This window comes from Solanum tuberosum, unplaced genomic scaffold (assembly GCF_000226075.1).
Source record: "Solanum tuberosum cultivar DM 1-3 516 R44 unplaced genomic scaffold, SolTub_3.0 scf00017, whole genome shotgun sequence".
Taxonomy (NCBI): domain Eukaryota; kingdom Viridiplantae; phylum Streptophyta; class Magnoliopsida; order Solanales; family Solanaceae; genus Solanum; species Solanum tuberosum.
The window spans coordinates 2,498,417-2,522,026 of record NW_006238943.1 but is presented as its reverse complement, the minus strand read 5'-3'; the positions used below and the strand labels follow the sequence as shown (position 1 = coordinate 2,522,026).

The 23,610-nt window shown below is 33.7% G+C and overlaps 2 protein-coding genes and 1 pseudogene across 3 annotated transcripts in view; all 3 read left to right on the top strand.

Moving 5' to 3' along the window:
- Nucleotides 1–14,969: 14,969 nt before the first annotated feature.
- On the top strand, nt 14,970–19,333 carry LOC102582915 (bifunctional aspartokinase/homoserine dehydrogenase 1-like). Of its 2 annotated transcripts, XM_006340271.2 has the most exons (7): nt 14,972–15,186; nt 15,297–15,447; nt 15,551–15,625; nt 16,150–16,265; nt 17,095–17,148; nt 17,858–17,945; nt 18,079–19,333. In XM_006340271.2, exons 1-7 carry the CDS (start codon nt 15,091–15,093, stop codon nt 18,216–18,218), a joined length of 720 nt encoding a protein of 239 aa, XP_006340333.1. In that variant the 5' UTR covers nt 14,972–15,090; the 3' UTR covers nt 18,219–19,333. The 2 variants fall into 2 exon arrangements, with proteins under 2 accessions (XP_015158494.1, XP_006340333.1); XM_015303008.1 differs by lacking the exon at nt 17,858–17,945 and having other exon boundaries at nt 14,970–15,186; nt 18,079–18,190.
- LOC102595158 (putative disease resistance RPP13-like protein 1) overlaps nt 19,137–23,610 on the top strand; it is a 7,950-nt gene continuing 3,476 nt past the window's right edge. Inside the window, exons 1-3 of the mRNA XM_015303412.1 lie at nt 19,137–19,141; nt 19,480–20,777; nt 20,970–22,836. Of these exons, the coding sequence (XP_015158898.1) occupies nt 19,137–19,141; nt 19,480–20,777; nt 20,970–22,807 (3,141 nt within the window). The 3' untranslated portion in view covers nt 22,808–22,836. The remainder of the gene's footprint in view (nt 19,142–19,479; nt 20,778–20,969; nt 22,837–23,610) is intronic.
- Nucleotides 22,820–23,610, top strand: part of LOC107058087 (uncharacterized) — a 3,657-nt pseudogene continuing 2,866 nt past the window's right edge.

The following is a 23,610-nucleotide window of genomic DNA, read 5'->3' as shown; positions in this document are numbered from 1 at the left end:
CTGGGAAAGAGTTGGAGAAACATATGCCATGCACGCGAGGCTACTCTACAATACAAATCATTCACATTCGTTAAATGGATAACTGATGGAAATTGCATACAAGGTTGTAGTTACTTGTGTCCTGCCAGGACACAAGTAACTACGCTGAGGCAGCAGCTATGTTACACGGACCTGTCTAACTCGAGAAAACCTTGGGATCATCCTCAACAACAAATGCTACTTCTGCAGGAAGGATAATAAAACTGTTAACCATCTCTCTTTTAACACTGCCCTACAACAACTGACTCGTGGCATTTTTTCTGCTCTCTGTTTGGTTTTCAATGTGTTACGCCATTCTCCATTAAAAGATGCCTTTGCTAGCTGGATAAGCCGGAGAGCTAATAAGACTTTGATGGAATCTCAATTCCCACTAGGCACCTTCAAGGCTAAATGTTTATCTACTCTCTTCAGTTGGCACTTTTTCTTTCCCCTGTAAACAATGTGAATAACTTTTTCGATTTTGTTACTATAACTCTAGCATAATAGGATTTTATTTTCCTCGTAACTTTACATCTCGTTGATGCGATAAGTCTTGACAACAACAATCTCAATTCTCAAATGCGTCATCTATTGACAGAGATGATACTTAGTTAGTAGAGATCATATCTTAGTTCTCTGCAATTGTTTTCCCAGTAATGCATTTTGCTAAACTTTTCCATTTCAATTTAGGTCTTGGATACATACATCTACTGAAAACAACAAACAACAAACATCATAACAAACCAACAAAATTTGATAAAATAGTCGCTTACGTGAATTCTACCATGTCTTCCCTACGCTGTTGGTTCTCCTGTTCTTCAGTAATCTTTGCGTTAGAAAGTAACACTTGAAAGTAAAGAATAAAAGATGTTTACGAGGAAACTTCGGAGGAAAATTCACGATCTAGCTCACAAGATTTTAACAATAATAACTGTATTAATTAACACGCTAATTAGATTCAGATTACAAGCTCTTGCAATTTAGTAATTAAATCCTTAATCCCTTCTCTTCGTAACAACTTTATTACAAGACAAAACAAAACAAAACAATGACTTTATTGTCCAGTGTCCACTATATAACTAAACTCTAATTAACATAGACTTCACTCAAAACTCGGCAAAGCTAACTCTAGCTATAAACTCAACTTAATGATGATTACAACTCAAATGATCAATATTTTATTATAGCATAGGAATAGATCTTACACAGTTAGAACACAAGACATTAACCTCACGTTACAACTAAAAACTACACTTGATCCCTTGATCAGGTCCCTTGTTGCATATGAGAATAATGCTTTCTTGAGAGAAATTTGCTTTCGCCTTTTTTGTGAAAATCTTTATTGCAAAAGTTAGGTTTGTTTATTATCAAAGAGATCAATATAAGATGGACAAAAGCAACTTAGTGCAATGCCATTGATTGATAACTCTTCACCTTTTTTTCCGCGCTCACCAATTATTACAGTTGTGTCAGCTTTAAGCTTAAAGAATTGACAGCTAACCCAACCTTATTACTTGTGTTATTTCTAGTTGCTAAGACCATCTCCAACCCAACACCAAATTTTACATCAAATCCTATATTTGGTGTAACTTTTGGTGTTTTGAGCTCCAACCCACACCAATTTTTACTTCAAATTTGGTGTGTGGATAGTGTTACACCAAATTTGGTGTAACACTATTCATCACACCAATTCATTTTTTGAATATTTTAATATTATTTCATTATACAAACTTTTAATTAAATATTATATAAATTGTATATTTTAATTAAAACTTTTGTATATTTAATTATTTTTTATGTAATATTTTTATAATATTAATTTTGAACTCCTCTTGATATTTAGAATCAATCGAAACAACATTCAATCTAAATAACTAACAAACTTAAAATTTAATTCAAAGCTAATCATATTAGAAGAGACACATATGAGGTGAGAAAGAGTGGGGGGAAAAGAAGTAATTTATTTTGGTATAAGGTAAAGAATGAGGTCATTTCGAGTAAATAATGAAAGTCTTGGCCAAATTATGTTAACTAAAATTGTGGACCATACCTTTGGGCAATTCTTTTCTTAATGGATTTCTTACACAAATACCGGATAACAAGAGGAGAATTCTAGATTTAAAGATCAACGGGGCATCATTACTATACTCTGTAGGCTCTAGCAACAAATGTGTCCAATTGATCATAGTAGTATGAACAGTGAAAATACAAATTTATAGTTCAAGTATGAATTCAAAATTAATAAGTACTTATATTTTTGCTTAGCAATTGATTGTGATAGCTCCATGATTGTTATTATAGCCCTTAAATCATAAACAAAGAATAATAACAAAAAATCTTATTTGTATAATTGATTGTTATCACTTGTATCAATTATATTGTGTAAATACAATTTATATATTTGGTATACTAAATGTATAACAATTTGTTAGTATGTGGTATCTCAAAATGTACTTTGTTATAATGACAAAATTTTGCCTAAGATCTTCAATAATTATTGCATAATGATATATTATTGAAATTATCACGCTTTTTGTTTGTCTGCAGGATTCAATTTGCCACTCTTCAGAGATTTATTTCCTTTATTGTGTGTTTTCCTTAATTAAATGACTAAATAGTAGTACTTGAACCATTAAAAACCAACAATTATACTCAAAAAAAGGAAAAGTCAAATTATTTTTAAATAATAGAATTAATTTTTCCAAAGTTATGGGATTCTGAATCGTTTCAATAATTATCTTGGCCTCTTTTCTTATAACTAGTTTTTTAACACGTGCGTTGCACGTGTACCTGTATTATTCTAAAAATATTTTGAATTAATACAAGTTAGTTATAGTAGATTGAAGGGAGAAAATGCAAGTTTAAACTGATGAATGGTGAGTTTATTGGACCGACTTAGTTGATGAGCATAAGATTATTGAGTATTATTTGAACAATTAAATTTAGTGGTAAAACTATAATGATATTCAACTTTACCGTTTGATTGATTTTTTTTATATTTCAACAACACAGTTTATATATGTGTGAATACAAGTGACATCGGCTAGCAAGAAATACTTTACTTCTTGTAGTTTTTTGCAGTGTATCCTTAAGAAATTGTAGTCTCTTTTCTTTAAGGTTCAATCAATATATGTCTTCTTTAAAATGAATAGTAGTAATGTGAATAATGGTGTAAGGTTGCAAATAAGTAATATTTATATTGTCCCAATTACCTAGTTCGAATTTCTACAAACAAAAAGTGTCATATAAATTGAATTGAGGGAATAGTTATTTGTGAAATAGATAGTTAGTAATTACTGACATTAAAAGTTTTATTGAAATCATAGTTACATGTATATGGTCCTTTTGCCTGATTCAAAATTATAACTACTTTAATTTGTAAATTTGAAAAAAAAATTTGTTATAATGTACAAGTATAATCATATAATCAAATATAACTTATACTTAAAATCTAAAATCTTTTAGGTACAATATAGGCAATTATTTCAAGCAGTTTATGTAATAATCTCATACAGTAATAGAAAATGAGTTTAAGATGGACCAAATAATAAATACCATTTTGTATTCATTTAGAAAGTGACTGGACATTATACAATTGCATTGCCCTCTTGTGTAGCATGCAAATTTTAACTTTTCAATTGTTGATTAAAAAAAAAAGTAAAAGGCAGAATGATTAGGAAAAAGTAGATATTTTTTTAATAATAAACAAGACATAATGTAAATATATGTCGAAGGCATTCATTTTATAGGCCTAATTGTTGAAATCTTGTGTGAGTTTACTTGCAAAATACTTACTAATATAAATTTGAATGTGATATTCCAGATGTGTATATCTAAATTAAAGATTAAAAAATAAATAAAGAAGCACAAAAGAAGAAGGTGAGAACATTATAAATGATTACTAAAATAAATATCAGAGAATTCAAAAAGATGAAAATTTGAAAAGTAAAAACTTACTTATAATATCATATCAGAAGAATCCCCCGTAACTATGACAATTTGTATACTCCTTAATAAAAAATGATAGTAATAATTAAGAGATTAGAGATAATTGAATGAACCAAAATTCTAATTGGTAAAAATCCAAAAAGTAATTACTCATTTCCCTTAATATGGATATAATGCATTAAGGTTTTGCATTATTTTTTTTAATTAGAAAAGAGTAACAGACCAACAGAAGAATTGGTCAAAGAGCTCTCATATCGGGCAATACATACACAAAAGTAAAAAAGGTCATACAACTAATGACCTCTTAATTCAGACAAAATAATAATAATAATAGGATCAAGAAGACCAATAAACAACAATATCAATTAAACTTTGGGGTGACAAATTTAGAGTAGCAATGTGGTTAAAAAATTTAAGGGCATTTTGGTCGTTGTAGCATGGGCAAACACCTTTGTTTCCATAGAAACCAGGAGGAACACATAGGCATGTCTTGCAGCATTTCTGGCAAAAGAACATGCATGGCTTGTGGTACTGTGTCTTGCTACATCTTCTTGTACATTGTGGCAGGCTGATAGCAATTTCACATTTAATAGTATCTGATATATTACAAAGTCCCTTGAATAACATAAATGCATGCATTATCAAACGTTATAAAATACAAAATGTTTCATATGCATAAAAAAATAAATTAAAACTACTTCATGACAAAGTTTGTAGGAATAAAGTACCTTCTGAAGCACACAAGTGTATTTATAAGCTAAGGAATATATCTTAAAGTTATATAGAAATTCAAAAGTCATGCTGATTTTTTTTTTATAGATATTCAAAAGTCATGCTGAAATAAAAGGTATACAAATAACTCTTGGGTTCTTCACCATACATGCACTTGCATTAAATTTGTACTTATTGCTAGGAAGTTGAATCACGTAACTCTAATGCCAAGGAAAGTATATACAAGTTACTTTACTTCTTTTGGCTAATTCATTATACAATATAATTAATAATTATTTAGTAATGCTAATAAATAACTCATAATCTAAAAAATAATTAAAATATTATTACTTAATATTTAATTAATTAGGTTTTTAAAACATTTTAATTAACATCAAGGGCAAAACTGTAATTCAACTTTGAAGACAAAATCTTCCCACTTATAATAATATATGATTAATGATATTATAAAAAGGGATTTGGGGTTAATTAGAGAGAATAAAGTTAATTAATTTTCATTATGGATGCAAAACGCAAACAATGTATCCTCTCACTTTCTTCACTTTTGATTTTTATATTAAAACTAGTGAACATAATCGCGCTTCGCGCGATCATCAAAATATTAGTGAGTAGATATATATATTTTCATAAATTTAGTTTTTATAAAATTTAAAATTATCTATATATATTTTATTTTTTTTAGATTACATTTACAAATATGAATATTTTTATTGAATTTTCATTAGTTAATTGGTTGATCTCTTTAATAAATCCAGGTGTCATTTTTTCCGTATACAATTAATTGAAATTAATTAAAATATAGCACAATAATGGGTTAAAAGGAAAATATCAGTGGACAGTGCCTTCGTTTTTTTAAAAAAAATGATATTCTTCACATACATTTCTTTTTTTACCCTAAAATAAAATCAAAACTTTTGAAAAGTATAATTCAAAAACTAAAAACTCACCTTTTTTTTTACATTTAAACAATCTTGATATTTTCTCCGAAATGTTAAATAAATGACTTGCATTTTAACTTCATGTAACGCATAGCAAAAAAACACAAACCAATTTATTATCAACATAAGCCAGCATCTAACATGGCCTTGATAAATTTAAAAAAACATTACAAAATATCTTACAAAATCTAAAGAAATTAACTTAAACTTCAAGTTATAGCATTTACCATAATATGCAGTAAATATAGAAAAAATGCGAGAACAACATAAATTTAGATGAATTCGAAAAGTGAAAAATAAGTGCAACCACATAGTTAATTTTTTTTAGATGAAATTAAGAAAAGTAGTCAATAAATTGTCATAAAATCTTGAATCACTATAATAAGAAAGTGAAAAATTATGTGCAATCAAATTAATTTGTTTTAGAAGAACTTTGGAAAGTATACAATAATATTATATTGTCATGAAATCTTGAATCACTATAATAAAAAAGTGTTGAGTACAACACTTTTTTTGTAAAATTCTCGTGGCCACCAACTCTGTGTGAATGACAATATTAAGATTAGTAACTTCAAAAGAAAAATAAATAATTTTCAATGTGCATAAAGTATGCATATCGTACACTATCCTAAGGTAATAAACAACATCACAATAGAAACAAAACGTATCATTACTTTCTAATTTTTTTTAAATAAAACCTCAATGTGTATTTGACAAGAATAATAGAAAGACAACTCCCATGCTGATAAGAAAATGGTCAATCTAGTGGCGCATCGACATCTTGAGCTAGTCAATGAAATATTTTAAACAATTTAGAAAGCTTTTACAAGTATAAAAAGTTACCATGAAATATCATACCTTCTTAATTATGACAGATCAACTATAAGGTGTCCGCTTACATGTGCAATTAGCTATCCATTTATGATTGCAACAAAATCTCAGATAATCAAATTTGATATTCTATAAAGGTGAGATGTAAGAAAATCGCTTGATGGCAGTTGATCTTTGTTGTTATTCATTTTCCACAATAATCTGGGAGTGGCATCTCCTCTTTCTTATATTTCTAATTGTTAATTACCAATTAATTTAAATGCTAATTAATGGCGGTAAGCAGTAGTTGGGCTAGGGGGATACAAAAGGCCTATCTGTTAATTAGGATTTAGGAGTTACAAAAGTTTTGAAAGTAAACGGATGTCATTTCCTATTCATAGAGTAAAAGCTTGAAATTAATAGAATCGTTTTTTTTTTCTATTCATTGACTTGATTATATATTACACATTAATTTAAAATAAGATAAAAATTAAAAATAAATGTCAAAAATTTGAAAAAAAGAAGATAAATGTTATTGTTGGCTTTAGAGACATGCCACATCAGCAGCTTCATGTTTCTCCTTTATATAAATATATAGATTCTCTGATTTTGCATTGCTAGTATGTTACTTTTTTTTTTAATTATTTAATTATAATGTCCTAAATATTATAGTTTGCTTTGATACATGCTTATGTTGAGTTTTATCTTTACAGATCTTGTACGTCTAAGGTCAGCAAGTCGATTTATGCAAATTATCATTCAAGATGACACTCAAAATATTATTCAACGGTATTCATTATCAAAATGTTTCTTACCCAAGTTTGGAGCTCAAGGCAACATGGATGGTACTAAAGAATATCGAAACCGTTTTGCCTTAATGGTTGATCCAGGAAAAACAATAGTTGTAGTTAAAGCATACATTCAAGAGGAAAAACATATTCCTTTTTAAAAAAAACAAAGGTTTTTTTAGCAAGGATGGTAAAGATTTGAGTGATGCGCAAACTTTATTTGCATTAGGAATCAAAAAAGGTTCTACGTTAATTTTGCGATACGCACCGATAACACAAATATCTATGAAAATGCTTATGTTGTTCTCTATGGTCATAGATCTATGGTCAATGAATCGAACAATGCAAATTATCATTCATGATGATACTTACAAAGGCGCGATTGGATCTAAGTACATTATAGATGGTACTGCTAAAGATTGTCGTATTTTTTATACCTTAATGGTTGCACCGGATGATAGTATTAGTATTATTGTAGTTAAAGCCTATATTCAAGAGCAAACTGGATTTTCTTTTAAAAATCAGAAGCTTTTGTACGAGGGTGCAGTTTTAAGAAATCCTCAAACACTTCTTTCTCTAGGAATGAAGAAAGGATCTACCTTAATCCTTCGATATGAACCAATATCGAGCAACAAGTTTACGAGTTGTACATTTAATATTAAGATTCAGCGTAATGACACAGTTGGAGATCTTAAAGCTATCTGTGAACTCTCAAGAAGAAGATAGGTTGAAGAGCAATTCTGTTAGTCTAGAACGTTCTTGCAGAAGAGAAGTAGAAATTTCATATGAACTTTATTAATTCCTCACTGTAGAGGATATGTACCTATATATACAATTAAGAAAGGAATCTAATGTAACTACCTCTAACTAACTCTTTTCCATCTAATCCACTAGCTTCTAGTATTTACATAATGACCCCTAGAATACTAAGTAACACCATCTTTAATACTCCCCCTCAAGTTGGTAGGAGTGAACAAATTCAATACTCCAAACTTGGACAACAAATACTCATGTTGAGACTTTCCTAGACCCTTAGTCAGTACATCAGCCTCTTGTTCTGTTGTATGTAAATACTCAGTTTTAACTAAACCATTCTGAATTTTCTCCCTTATAAAATGACAGTCCAACTCTATGTGCTTTGTTCTTTCATGTAGTACTGGATTTGTTGCAATCTGTATAGCAGACTTACTATCAGTATAGATAGTAGCTGGAGTTACAATCTCTGCGTGTAGTTCCTTAAACAACTTTGTTATCCATACCACTTCAGCTACTGCACTTGCCATGCTCCTGTACTCAGCTTCAGCTGAACTCCTAGAAATAGTACCTTGTTTCTTGGATTTCCATGATATTAGAGAGTCTCCCAGTTTAACCATGAATCCTGTAACAGACCTTCTGGTGTGTAAGCAAGCTCCCCAATCTGAATCACAATAGACCTTCAACTGTTTGTTATTCTTGCTGGAAAACAGTACACCAAGCCCTGCTTGGCCTTTGACATACTTCACCACCTTAATAACAACATTGAGGTGTGACTGTTTTGGTTGATGTAGAAATTGGCTCAGAGTTTGTGTAGCAAAGGCTATGTCTGGCCTGGTGACATTAGGATACAATAACTTTCCTATTAGTCTTCTGTATACAGCTAGAAGTCGGTTTAGCCGCTCCAAGTCCAGCCTCAGAGATGATTTCAAGAGAGTATTTCCTTTGATGCATCACAATCCCTTCATGTGATCTAGCAAACTCAATGCCTAGAAAATATCTGAGATCTCCGAGGTCCTTCATCTTGAAGGTAGCTTGTAGAACTCTTTTAGTCTGTTGAATAAGACTAAGATCATTGCCAGTAATCATTATATCATCAACATATACTAACAATATCACCAAAGATGTTACAGTTTTCTTGTACCAAAGATGTTCCAATTTTCTTGATGAACAAAGAGTAATCTGCATGGCTTTGAACAAATCCCAATCTGATAAGAGCATCTGTTAGTTTCACATTCCATTGTCGAGGGGCTTGTTTCAACCCATATAGGGATTTAGTGAGCCTGCACACTGGTTTCTCCCCCTGCACAGTAAATCCCTTAGGTAGTTGAAACCCCTGAGGAAGAGTCATATACACTTCATCAAAGAGGTCACCTTGAAGAAAAGCATTTGACACATCCATTTGGTGGACATGCCAGTTCTCAACAGCAGCCAAAGCCAACACACTTCTGATAGTAACCATCTTGACCACAGGTGAGAAAGTTTCTTGATAATCTAGACCCTCTCTTTGGTTGAACCCCTTAGCAACTAGCCTAGCTTTGAACCTGTCTACCGCACCTGATGCATGATACTTAATTTTGAAGATCCATTTTGCAGCCAATGGGTTTCTTATGAGAAGGTAATGGTACTACAGTCCAAGTCTGATGTGTTTCCAAAGCTGAGAGTTCAGCTTGCATTGCCTCAACCCACCTAGGATCCTGGCAGGCCTCTTCAAATGTAGCCGGTTCTACCTCAGTACCAAAAGTAGATAGAAAGGCCTGATAAGAGGGAGACAATTTACCATACCCAACAACCTTGTCAATAGAATATAGGGGCTGAATAGGCTTGAGATGAGCTGACGCAACATAATCTTGCAACTATAAAGGGGCTTTGGAACTCCTTTGAGATCTCCTAACATCAGAACCCCTGGGAACTGACTCAGGAACCACTGTAGGCAGATCAGTGACCTCATCTGATTGAACAACATCGGTGGAAGGTACACCATATAGTGGAGTAACATCAGATGGAACGTAGACAGTTGGAAATAAGTGCCAGGCAGTGGAAGGAGAAGCTGCAAAGGGAAATGTGGATTCCCAAAACTCCACATCTCTGCTAAGAAAGAATTTCTTGTCCTTGAGATTGTAGAGAATATAGCCTTTAGTAGTAGTACTGTAACCCATGTGAACAGCCACCACACTTTTAGATTGAAACTTATCATGAATGTACATGTTCTTTGAAAAACACAAGCAACCTAAGACTCTCAAATGTTGAAGAGTAGGTTTGGAGTTGTGAAATACTTCATGAGGAGATTTTCCATGTAATATAGGAGTTGGCAACAAGTTAATGATGTAAGCTGCTGTGAGGACACAATTACCCAAAACTGATAGGATATGACCTTGAAATCTGATTGCCCTGGCAACCTCAAGAATGTGTTTATGTTTTCTCTCAGCAATACCATTTTGCTGAGGTGTGTGAATACACGTCCTCTGATGAGTAATGCCTAAGCTGGTAAATAAGTTGTGACATTCAGCATTCACAAACTCAGATCCATTATCAGTCCTAATAGTTTTCACCATAGCATTGAACTGAGTTTTAACAAAATGAGAAAGTTTTTCAAAACTACACAAACATCACTCTTTAGTTTTATTAGGAATATCCATAGCATTCTGGTACAATCATCTACTATAGTAACAAAAAATATGTTGCCATCATAGGTGGGGGTGTTAAAAGGCCCCCAAACATCAATATGTAGTAATTAAAAAGAACGTGTGGACACAGTAATACTGTTGGGAAAAGGAAGTCTATGTTGCTTGGCTAAAGGACAAATGGTGCAGCTGTGGAGATCTTTAGAGCATTGAGTAGGGGAAATAGCAAGTAGACGAGCCAAAACACTGGAAGAAGTGTGGCCTAGCCTTTGATGCCATAACAGTGACTGAGATTCTGTTGAAGAAGAAAATGCCACCATGTGCTAAGTGAGAAGAGCATTGAGGGGTTGTTTTCATAGGTGGGTTGTGATTTGGCAGAAGGTAGAGTCCAGCATGCTCTCTACCAATCTCCTTCACCTGCCCATTTGAGAGGTCCTGAATGACAACAAAGTCAGGAAAGAAACATACTGCACAATTAAGATCTTTGGTAAGTTGTGAAACTGACAGTAAATTGAATTTAAATTCAGGAACTAGGAGAACATTGTTGATTATGTCCTTAGGAGTTACTCGACAGGAGCCCGTATGTGTAATTAGAGTTGTTTCACCATTTGGCAACTGAACACTTCTAGGCTTATTATCAAGTAGTTGGTGTTTATGAGTAAGCATTTCTGAGTATGAAGTCATGTGATTTGTTACCCCCGAATCTACAATCCAACCTGTATAAGCTGAATTTACTGTGAGAGCATTACATTACCTGCTGAAGTGTAGTTTTCCTGAGCTAAATTAGCACTGGAATGTCCTGATGAGGATGTTGTTGCTTCAGTGCCTCCCTGAACATTAGACTGACCAAGCATATGTAGGATTTGATTATACTGTTCATGTAACACAATCATACCTTTGTGATAGTCAGTATGGTCATTGTGTCTAACACCTCTTTCATAATCAGACTGTTCAGTGTATCTAGAGCCTCTTCCATGTCTCTGAGTTCTTGGAACCATGGGATTTACTCTTCTGATATAGTCTAGATCACCATCACTAATTGCATTATGAGCAGCTGGATATGACCTCCTATCATTAGAGGCTCTACCTCTCCCTTGGAAAGTGTTGTTAGGGCCTTTCTTCCTCTTTTCAAATCCAGGTGGATACCCATGCAGCTGATAACAAATTGCTTGAGTATGACCTGTCCGTTTGCAGTAGTCACAGAATGCATTTGGATCATAGCTAGACCTTGGCCTAGGCACTGGGGCTGACATGTTACCAATAGTGAACATAACATTTAATTCAGAACAATTAGAACTACTGGCAGTTTGAGAGATGGTACGCTAGCTTTCTCTCTCAATCAAAAGTGAATAAGTCTTGTTCAGGGAAACGAGAGGTACCATCATTAGAATTTGTCCTCTAGCTTGTTCATATGAATCATTCAACCCCATAAGAAACTGAAGCAGCTTCTGATTATGCACAAACTTCACAAATTCACTTGAATTCACACATTCACAACTAGGAACAGGAGTTATGCTATCATATTCTACCCACATTTCATGCAATCTAGAGAAATATGCAGAGATCGAACTTGTACCTTGACTGATAGTTGCAATCTCTTTGTGCAATTGAAAGATGCGAGATCCATCGACTTTATCATAGCGTTCAGCCAGATCTTTCCATACAGCAGAAGCATTTGTAGAGTAGACGATCCCTCCAAGTAATTCCTTTGAAACGCAATTCATGATCCATGATAATACAATTGCATTGCAACGTTCCCATTGGTTCACCAAATTAGGGCCATATAACTCATTTTGCAAGACCATCAAGAAATCCAAGTTTATTCCGACCTATAACTGCAATTTTAACGCTCGACTCCATACAGAGAAATTATCGGCTCCAGTCAATTGAATTGAACTGAGCAAAACACCAAAATTATCAATGGTGTGTAAGAAGAGAGGATGATTATGACTCAACTTTTCTGGTAGCTCATTGTCAATGGTTGCCATGTTCTTGCTACTTCGAGTAGTTGAAGCAGAGATTCGATCACCGCTCTGATACCATGTGAACTCTCAAGTAGAAGATAGGTTGAAGAGCAATTCTGTTAGTCTAGAACGTTCTTGGAGAAGAGAAGTAGAAATTTCATATGAACTTTATTAATTCCTCACTGTAGAGGATCTGTACCTATATATACAATTAAGAAAGGAATCTAATGTGACTACCTCTAACTAACTCTTTTCCATCTAATCCACTAACTTCTAGTATTTACATAATGACCCCTAGAATACTAAGTAACACCATCTTTAATACTATCTTTCAAGAAAAGACTGGAATTCGATTTCATACACTGAGATCAACCTATCGTGGACAAATATTGGCTAATGATAAGCGTCTTGTTGACCTTGATAATTAGTATTATAGTGTTCTTAATATTATATTAAGCTTGAATTATATTTAGTGTTAGTACTTCTTTCTATTCATCTTTTTAATTTGTCCAACAAGATGATTTTTTCTTATTTCATGCTTGTAGTTATTTTTAATTTTCAGTTGTTCCAATTTGTTTTTGGCAATTTTTGTCTACTGAGATTTAACTAACCTTCAATGCTAAATTGAATCATTTTTATGTAGAAACTATAGGATTACATAAGCTAGAATTCTCCTTGTATCAAAATAATTAGACATTAAATTAAATACATTTTTAATTTAATTTATATGAAATCGGTTGTACTTATATTATTAATAAAAATCATAACCCGCCATGGATGAATATTAGCTGATGATGAGCATTTTGTTGACCTTGATGTTTAGTATAGAGTATTATAATTCCATCAAATTACAATTAGTACAATTTTTCTATATTTCTTCTACGTAATCAATCAACAAGATGATTTCTTTTAATTATTTCATATTTCGTTATTGTTTGGTCTTCGAATCTAAATTTAATTAGATGAGAATATGCACATAATACCTATTAGCATATGATCTAATTTGTATATTATTTTCTCATACATATATGACAGTGATAATAACATTGACAAAAAAAAAGGTTAATTAAAACTTTATTTGGGCCTAAATATGTAACGTAGTTATTACTCTAATATGTGCAAATGGAAATTCAGATGGAATGGATTAGCATGTTGAAGGCCCATCAAATTGGGCTGGGCTTTGAATTCAATGATTGACAAATAATTTAAGAGAAAATTATCTAAATATACAACTTATTTTACCATATTTTCTAAATTTCCTACCACTCGAAAAAATTACAAAATCGTACTCTCTTATTCTCTATATACATCACTTTACATGATGTATTAGTCGGATATGTATCGGGATGTTGAATGTTGTACTCGAAACCAAGACGCGATATATTGGAACGTTTTGAAATGCATTCGGATTCCACCAAATTTAAGAAATTTTTGTAATATAGAAAAGAGCAAGGATAAAATATAATTAGCTCTTAACACTATGAAATTTGTGTAAAATTTCCATAATTTAACTAATAATTCATTTTGGAAACACTTATTTGTGTCAAAACTCAAAACTTTTGTTAAGAAAAAAGTAATCAACGTAAATAATCTCTCACCAACCATTTAATAAATATATAATATTTTGTATAATTCATATTATAATGAGTACTTTACCATCAATAATCAATATATACAAGCCAAGAAAAGTAAATATGAACAGCTTGTTTGGATGATTTTTATCTATTGTATTGTACTGTACTATTTTATTAGTTTAAATACCATGCTTGTTACCTAAATTACGTAATGTGTCTTATTTTAAGTAACAATCGATTTAGTTTGATAACATATTATTTTTTTCTCATTTTATCATTACTTATTATTAATAATTCTATTTTATCTTTTACTCTACTTTTTTATGGTTACTCTATCCGTACTCTACTTTTCTTGTAAGTTTATTCTTCATATCAATTATGTGTGATATGATATAACAATTTAAAACGATACAATCAGTTCTAAAATTATATTCATCAAATAAATATTGTACGATGCAATACATTATTTCAAATCATAAGTAATAAATATTGAGACAAAGTGTAACTAATTCCACTACCAATGAAAGATAAGTAGGTAAGCACGCGGATTGTACCGATCAGATTCAATCGAGTGACGATTACTCCATCTCTTAAGAAAGAACCTATCATTTGTTCAATTTGGACGATTTGATACTTAGTTAATTCTTTTATCTTTATGTTTCCACTGATACCTAATCGGTAACGAACCTGAATGGGCCAATTCCATCAATTTTGGTTGAGGCAATTCTTAATTGTTCATCGCCAACTAATCGAACATGCGGAAAAAATAATTGGATTGATGTGTCACAGACGAAACATTAAGAACCAAAGTGTACACACAGAAGACTTTCCTCTTAAACCCAAAATCCTCCATTAATGGAGACATTTCAAGATTCTTTGAGAGAGAAATCGAAGAAGAGTGGCAGAAGAAAGTTGAAGAATCCAAAAGTTAAAGCAAAAAGATGAAGAATTTACCGGTGTTTTTGATGGGTTGTGGAGGAGTTGGCCGTCAATTGCTTCAACACATTGTTTCTTGTCGATCTGTTCACGCTAAACAGGTAATGAAAAGTGTTGTCTTTTTATCAATTTGAGAAACTCATCGTCAATTTTGGTTGTTATTAGTGCTTATTTTTGTTGGGTTTTTGTGGGTAATACTAAAAACTTACAGGGGTTGCATTTGCGAGTTGTGGGTGTGTGTGACAGCAAATCTTTGGTGGTTGTAGCTGATGTTCTTACTTCAGAATTCGATGATTCATTTCTTCTTGAAGTTTGTCGTGTCAAATCCAATGGCTCTTCATTGCAGACTCTTGCAATTTCTGGTAGCAGTTCACCCTTTTTATGGTTTTGTTGTTTAAGTCATTTGGTGTGCTTATTTGTAGAATGACAAAAAGGTGAATTCTTTTTTTTTGTTCCAACATGTAGGTGTGTGTCAAGTGTTTTCTGGTCCAGAAGTTATACGAAAAGTAATTGATATTGGACTTCTTGGAAAATCAACAGGTTTGTGTCATGTCCAAGATATAGTGTCGTCTATTCTTTACTGGTGGAGGACTAATCTACTTGAGAAGTTTGATTAGTAACAATGAGTAGCTGTTAACTTTATGCTGTATGGATTAAATGCTATGTACATTAGCTCCTACTGTTAAATCTTCCCCATGACTTTTAATGCTTTGACGAGTATAGTATAGTAGTTGACTTCAGCTGCTGCATGATTCTGGACCTTGCTTATTTACTTTGACTGTTTAGTCCAATCTAGGCTCAAATGTATGAAGTGCAGTGAGTAAATTAGCTTTGTTTTTGCAGTCCGGCGGAGTTGTTAGTCTATTTTGCTGTATGGAAGGAAATCTTTTGTTTATCGGGAGGGAATGAGTTCAAAAAGCATCTTATTCTTGCTTATACATTTATTACAGTTGCTTAAATTCTTTGTACGTGAAGGCATTAGATAATGCAGGTATCAAGGTGTTAGCTTTTGGGGAGTTGTTTCACAGTCAGATTCCTTTTGATTGAAATTCAAACTGTGGCAGGTTTAGCATTTGTTGATTGTTCAGCTAGTGCTGAGACTATTGGAGTGCTAAACCAGGTTGTAGATTTTGGTTGTTGTGTGGTGCTGGCTAACAAGAAGCCTCTTACTGTGCCAATGGTAACCGATCCTTTTTATTGTCGTTAATTTCTTTGAATGTGTAGCTTAAAACCAGGTAGTTGTTGTAGCATAGAAACAGTGTTCTAGACATGGTTCAACCATTGAATATGCCACTAGCAGTAGAAGAATAAAATGTAGCAGACGGTGTCCATGGTTTTCATTTTTTTTTTCTTTTAGCAACCATATGCATGCTTATGTGCAGAAATGCAGTTAATGATCCATTCAACCGTGTTTAATCTTGAAAACTAACAAAAGATGCTAAACGAGACAAGAACAAAAGGCGAGTCAAATGCTATAACATGAATATAAAGTTCGCTGAAGATATATTTAAGTGAACACGTGTGATCTATCTAATAATTTAAACTTCCGCATTAAAAAAAATCTAATAGTTTAAACTTTTGAATGAGGTGACTACCTAATTATTTATGGTAGCAGAGAAGGCAGAGGTTTGGGTTTAGGTTCACCATCACCCTTCATTAGAATGATAAAAAAGTTCCGCGTGCTTGGCCAGTTGGCCCATAGAAAAGAATCAGTTCCACACGCGAGCGAGTTAAATAAATAAAGGTGCACTCAACTTAATTTTTTGGATGAGATGATCACACTATTCAACAGAGCTAAAGTCAACGTCAGTTTCATTTGCTTCCCTTGATTGTTGCTTGCTTACTTATTATGTTTTCTACTGTCAGTGCATAACTTGTAAACATTCAGAATTACAGGTCAATCACCTTTCAACCCTTGTCACCTTTCATCCTCTTAATCTGTAAAAGGGTTTCCTCTCAAATGGCAACTATTATGTTTAGTGTATTGATTATTTTTGCCTTATTTGCAGGAGGATTATGATAAGTTGGTGTCACAGCTCCGTCGCCTTAGACACGAGTCAACTGTATGTTCTCTTGTTTCTATTACGTGTAAAAATCTTTTGTGCACTGAAATGTTGGAGACTAAGGAGATTTTAGAGTGTCATGTTATGGGGTTATACTAGTGTATGGGTCTCTAGGTAGAAAAAATTGAATTGTGTTTGATCGAGTAAGACCAGAAAGCTGGCTGAAACCTTGGTTGTCCTGTCTTTTTGATATCAACATTTTGCAGTGGTGACCAGTTCCGTTTTGTAGCTTCTTCTCTTGTCAATTTAAACACAAGTATATCCAGTCCCTTTATCACCAAGGGGTGTGGTAGGATGGTTGGAGTCCCTCCATCCTACTCTCTCAACTGTGAAAGTTCCAATTTTCCTGTGTCAGATTTCCTCCCACTGTTCGCTGAAAGAAGGATACATTTGAAGATAGAAAGATTAACTGATCATATGGATAGTGATGGGTATCATTTGGTTTATCTGATATCTAGAGCACTAGTTGATTAAAAATTAGCTTCCCTTGTATTTGAGATTCTTAAATGTCTCATACACGTTAAACCTTCCTCTTCTGCTTTAAAAGCTTTTCTTGTTTGACTTCCCAAACTATGATATGGGATTTGTAGCGCATTGTGTTTATTTAAGTGATTAATTTAGCTTCTGTGGTATACGAAGGATAGTATTGTCCTAGTTCAGTTTATACTCGGCTTAGCAAAGTTGTCTGAAATTGCTATATGTGTGGTAGGTTGGTGCTGGCCTTCCTGTCATAGCATCCTTAAATCACATAATTTCATCAGGAGACCCTGTCTACCGTATTATTGGGAGTTTGAGTGGTAATATTTTATGACCATTTATCATTTAGGCTATATATGCAATAGCAAATGATTATCCTTAGTGGTTATCTTGCTTGTTATAAACATTAAGAGCATTTGATGGTAAGATGCCATATATCTTGGTATCTAACAGGTACCCTGGGGTATGTAATGAGTGAGGTTGAGGATGGAAAGCCATTCAGCCAAGTCGTTAATGCTGCTAAAAGCCTTGGCTACACTGAACCAGGTGATAAGTTACAACCACCCTATTATTGTTGTAATATCACCATATGAGTATTGAAGATATGACTTACAAAAACAGAAAAGTGGTTGTTGAAAATATGATATTATCTATTCTTAAGTAGTGTAGTCTTACTTTATTGTTTATATGTTCCTCTGTCTGAGTAATTCTACTCGTTTTCCTGTCAGGCAAGTGTTCCTCTTGTACAACAATATTTTCTGGCCTTCTGCTTAGGAAGTTTGTCTAGCACTAATTCGAATGTGAGAGAAATCAGAGAAATTTGAGAAGCGATTAAGAGAATGTGTGATACAAATGTCTTACACGTGAATTCTTCTTTATACGCTCACTTTACAGTGCTTATTCTTACATTTACCCAATGTGGTGAACATGCACATACAACTCTATTTTACACTTATCTCTTGTTATTTATATTTAGCTATCTGATTCTCCCCTCTAGCTGGTGCATACATATAAACCTGTATAGGATTTGGTGAGTATGTCTATAAGCTGATCAGTTGACTTTCCAAACTTTATAACAGTGTCGTGAAAACATTTTTTTGGGAAGGGACAGTCGGTTTCTATATGCTTGGTCCCTCTTGTCAGATGCTGCATACAATGGGATACAAGTATAACTTGATTATCGCACTCAAGTTTTGTTATGATCAATTTCAATTGTTGTAGAAAAATCTATTTCGGGTTTAACTACGCCTAAAAGTTACCTCCTGACATGAGGATTGCCGAAGACCACATAAAGAGATTACAACAATACATCCTCAACTGAAGTGAGACTAACATGTTATTGCTTGCACAGGGCGGAACATATTGAGTAGGTATAAAATAACTTAGGGGCTAAACATTGGGTAACTAAACATTAGGGATGAGCTTGAGTGAGATATCATTAAGTAAATGGACTTTGCGCCTAACCCAGTCCAAAAAGCTAATCCAAGATCATATAAGGGTACCTTTAACCAATGTGGTAAACTAACAGCAACCGTTTTCGATCCTTTAGGTGGTTGTTAATCTATGTGCTCATCGTTACCATAGTCATGACCCAATATTCTCTTTCTTCTATATTGCCCAATTGCCTGAAAGTATTATAGTATTTAGAAGTAGAACGTATATAAAGAAGGTATCACTGTCCATTTTGCATCGTGATTGTCTTTGACTTTTGAGAAGTTGAACATCCCTCATGACAACATTTTGTTTTGATGCTGTGAGAATATAGGAATTTTTTTTATTGAATTGTTGTTGTGTCTACATTATTACATTGAGACCCTATTTATAGACACTAAAATACAATCCTTTACCAAGTAGGATACTATTTACTATTCCTATTGTTGGAATGGGCGGCCTGGGTAAGACAACACTTGCTAAAGCGGTTTACAATGATGCAAAGGTTTCTGAGGCATTTAAAGCGGACCATTTTGGTTTGAAAGCTTGGTATTGTGTTTCTGAGGCATATGATGCTTTGAGAATAACAAAAGGGTTACTTCAAGAAATTGACTCATTTGACTCGAAGGATGACAACAATCTTAATCAGCTTCAAGTCAAATTGAAGGAAAGCTTAAAGGGAAAGAAGTTTCTTATTGTTCTGGATGATGTCTGGAATGACAACTACAATGAGTGGGATGACTTAAGAAATCTTTTTGTAGAAGGACGTATGGGAAGTAAGATCATTGTGACAACACGTAAAGAGAGTGTTGCCTTGATGATGGCAAATGAGAAAATTAGCATGGACAATTTGTCTACTGAAGACTCTTGGTCTTTATTTAAAAGACATGCATTTGAAAACATGGATCCTATGGGACATCTGGAACTTGAAGAGGTCGGAAAACAAATTGCAGCTAAGTGCAAAGGACTGCCCTTAGCTCTGAAGACACTAGCTGGCATGTTACGCTCCAAATCAGAGGTTGAAGAGTGGAAACGTATTCTGAGAAGTGAAATATGGGAGCTGCGAGACAAGGACATATTACCAGCGTTGATGTTGAGCTACAATGATCTTCCCGCACATTTAAAGCGATGTTTTTCCTTTTGTGCAATATTTCCTAAAGATTATCCATTTAGGAAAGAACAAGTTATTCATCTATGGATTGCCAATGGTCTCGTACCAAAGGAAGATGAAATAATTGAAGATTCAGGCAACCAATACTTTCTGGAGTTGAGATCAAGATCATTATTAGAAAAGGTCCCAAATCCTTCTAAAAGGAACATAGAGGAATCATTCTTAATGCATGACCTTGTCAATGATTTAGCCCAAATTGCATCTTCAAAACTTTGTATCAGGTTGGAAGAGAGCCAAGGATCTCACATGTTGGGAAAAAGTCGGCACTTGTCTTATTCAATGGGATATAGTGGTGACTTTGAGAAATTGACACCCCTCTACAAATTGGAGCAGCTGAGGACATTGCTTCCGGTATGTAATGATGTCAGTTATTACTCTCTGTGCAAGAGGGTGTTGCATAACATACTGCCAAGACTAACATCCTTAAGGGCATTATCATTGTCTCATTATTGTATTAAGGAGTTGCCAAATGACTTGTTTATCAAATTAAAGCTCCTCAGATTTTTGGATGTTTCTCAGACAGAGATTAAAAGGTTGCCAGATTCCATTTGTGTGTTGTATAACTTAGAGACACTTCTTCTAAGCAAGAGGGTGCAGCTTAACATATTGCCAAGACTAACATCCTTAAGGGCATTATCATTGTCTCATTATTGTATTAAGGAGTTGCCAAATGACTTGTTTATCAAATTAAAGCTCCTCAGATTTTTGGACCTTTCTTGTACAGAGATTAAAAAGTTGCCAGATTCCATATGTGCATTGTATAACTTAGAGACACTTCTCTTGTCATCTTGTGATTATCTTGAGGAGCTACCGCTGCAGATGGAGAAGTTGATTAACTTGCGTCATCTTGACATAAGCAACACTCGTCTCTTGAAGATGCCGCTACATCTGAGCAAGTTGAAAAGCCTCCGAGTGCTAGTGGGAGCCAAGTTTCTTGTTGGTGGTTCAAGAATGGAAGATTTGGGTGAAGCACATAACTTGTATGGATCTCTATCAGTTGTAGAGTTGCAAAATGTGGTTGATAGAAGGGAAGCTGTGAAGGCAAAGATGAGGGAGAAGAATCATGTTGACAAGTTATCTTTGGAGTGGAGTGAAAGTAGTAGTGCCGACAATTCGCAAACTGAAAGAGACATACTTGATGAGCTACGCCCACATAAAAACATAAAAGAAGTCAAAATCATCGGATATAGAGGGACAACATTTTCGAATTGGCTAGCTGATCCTTTGTTTCTTAAGCTAGAACAGTTTTCTATTGATAACTGCAAGAACTGTTTTTCCTTGCCAGCACTAGGACAGCTTCCTTGTTTGAAAATCCTTTCCATTAGAGGGATGCATGGAATAACAGAGGTGACGGAAGAATTCTATGGCAGTTTGTCCTCTAAAAAGCCTTTTAACTGTCTTGAGGAACTTATATTTGAAGATATGGCGGAGTGGAAGCAATGGCACGTACTAGGAAGTGGAGAGTTCCCTATACTTGAGAAGGTTGAAATTAAAAATTGCCCTGAACTCAGTTTGGAGACAGTACCCATCCAACTTTCAAGTTTAAAAAGTTTTGAAGTAATTGGTTCTCCCACGGTTGGAGTTGTTTTTGAGGGAATGAAGCAGATTGAGGAATTATATATTGGTGATTGTAACTCTCTTGCCTTCTTTCCTTTTAGCATACTGCCCACTACCTTGAAGAGAATAACGATATCTCGTTGCCAGAAATTGAAATTGGAGGTGCCAGTTGGTGAGATGAGTATGTTTCTCGAGGAATTGACACTGAATGAATGTGATTGTATAGATGTTATATCACCTGAGTTACTCCCAAGAGCACGCAGATTGAATGTATATAATTGCCACAACCTTACTAGGTTTTTGATTCCTACTGCCACTGAAAATCTCTTTATTTGGGGATGTAAGAATGTTGAAATACTTTCGGTGGCATGTGGGGGGACCCAGATGACGTCACTGAGTATTGGGTACTGTTCAAAACTGAAGTGTCTGCCAGAACGTATGCAGGAACTCCTTCCATCTCTTAAGCAACTGCAACTGAGTAATTGTCCAGAAATAGAGTCCTTTCCTGAAGGAGGATTGCCCTTCAATTTACAACTCCTTCATATCAGCGAGTGTGAGAAACTGGTGAACGGCCGAAAGGAGTGGCATTTACAGAGACTCCCCTGTCTAAGAAAGTTAGTGATCTCTCATGATGGGAGTGACGAAGAGATTGTTGGTGGTGAGAATTGGGAGTTGCCTTCCTCTATTCAATCACTTTATATAGACAATGTGAAAACATTAAGCGGCCAACATCTCAAAAGCCTCACCTCTCTTCAACATCTTTATATTATGGGTAATTTACCTCAAATTCAGTCAATGCTGGAACAAGGCCAGTTTTCGCACCTCACTTCGCTTCAAGGTCTACACATCTGGAATTTCCCTAATCTCCAATCACTTCCTGAATCAGCACTGCCCTCCTCCCTCTCTCAGCTGGAGATCTCCCAATGCCCATCACTCAGACCACTACTAGAATTTGACAAGGGGGAATACTGGCCAAATATTGCTCAATTTCCTACCATAAAGATCGATGGGGAATGGCTGTGATGATTAAAACGAATGGCTCTTCAACTGATGTAAGCTATTCTTTTCCCTTGGAAGCTTTTTATTTCCGTTTACTTCACTTTGCTTTTTTGTTAATTCTTTTCATTTTTAATCACTAGTTCTGAAAACATTCGTTGTACGTTTATCCCAAAATATTTCATATAATTTTTGTATTGCAAATGACATATTTTATCCCCTTCAAATCTATTGGTATTTACTAAAAAAATATCCACCATTTTTACGATAGAAAGTACATATATCTTCCTAATAAAAAGAATACAACCTTAATTATAAAATTGACTAAAAGCGCATAAAGTAAAAATAACTAATTATTGTACAAATACAATATTCAAATGAGGATACTAAAATACCACATGTTAGGTTAATGTATACAAAACAACTAACCAATGTAAATTCTCAATATTAATAACCATAAAACAATAAAAAGTTATACAATAACAACAAACAAGAAACATAAACATTAAAAAAAACAAATAAAAAGAGACAAGAGAAGAGAACCAATCACGTGATGCCATGAAGGCATATAACCTGCAATATCCAACTACAATATCAACAATAACAAACAAACTAAGATGAATGTCAGAGATGTAAACTTTTAACTTGGTAGTTCCCAATTTTTTAACTTGGTAGTTCCCACTTTTATAGTAAAATACTACTACAAGATATCATTTTATAACTCCCTCCAAATACACAAATAACGTCGTATTAATTATCTATAGCCGTAAACAATTATAATTACAGTACGTGTTATAAGAATAAATCAATTAATGAAAATTCTAAAATCA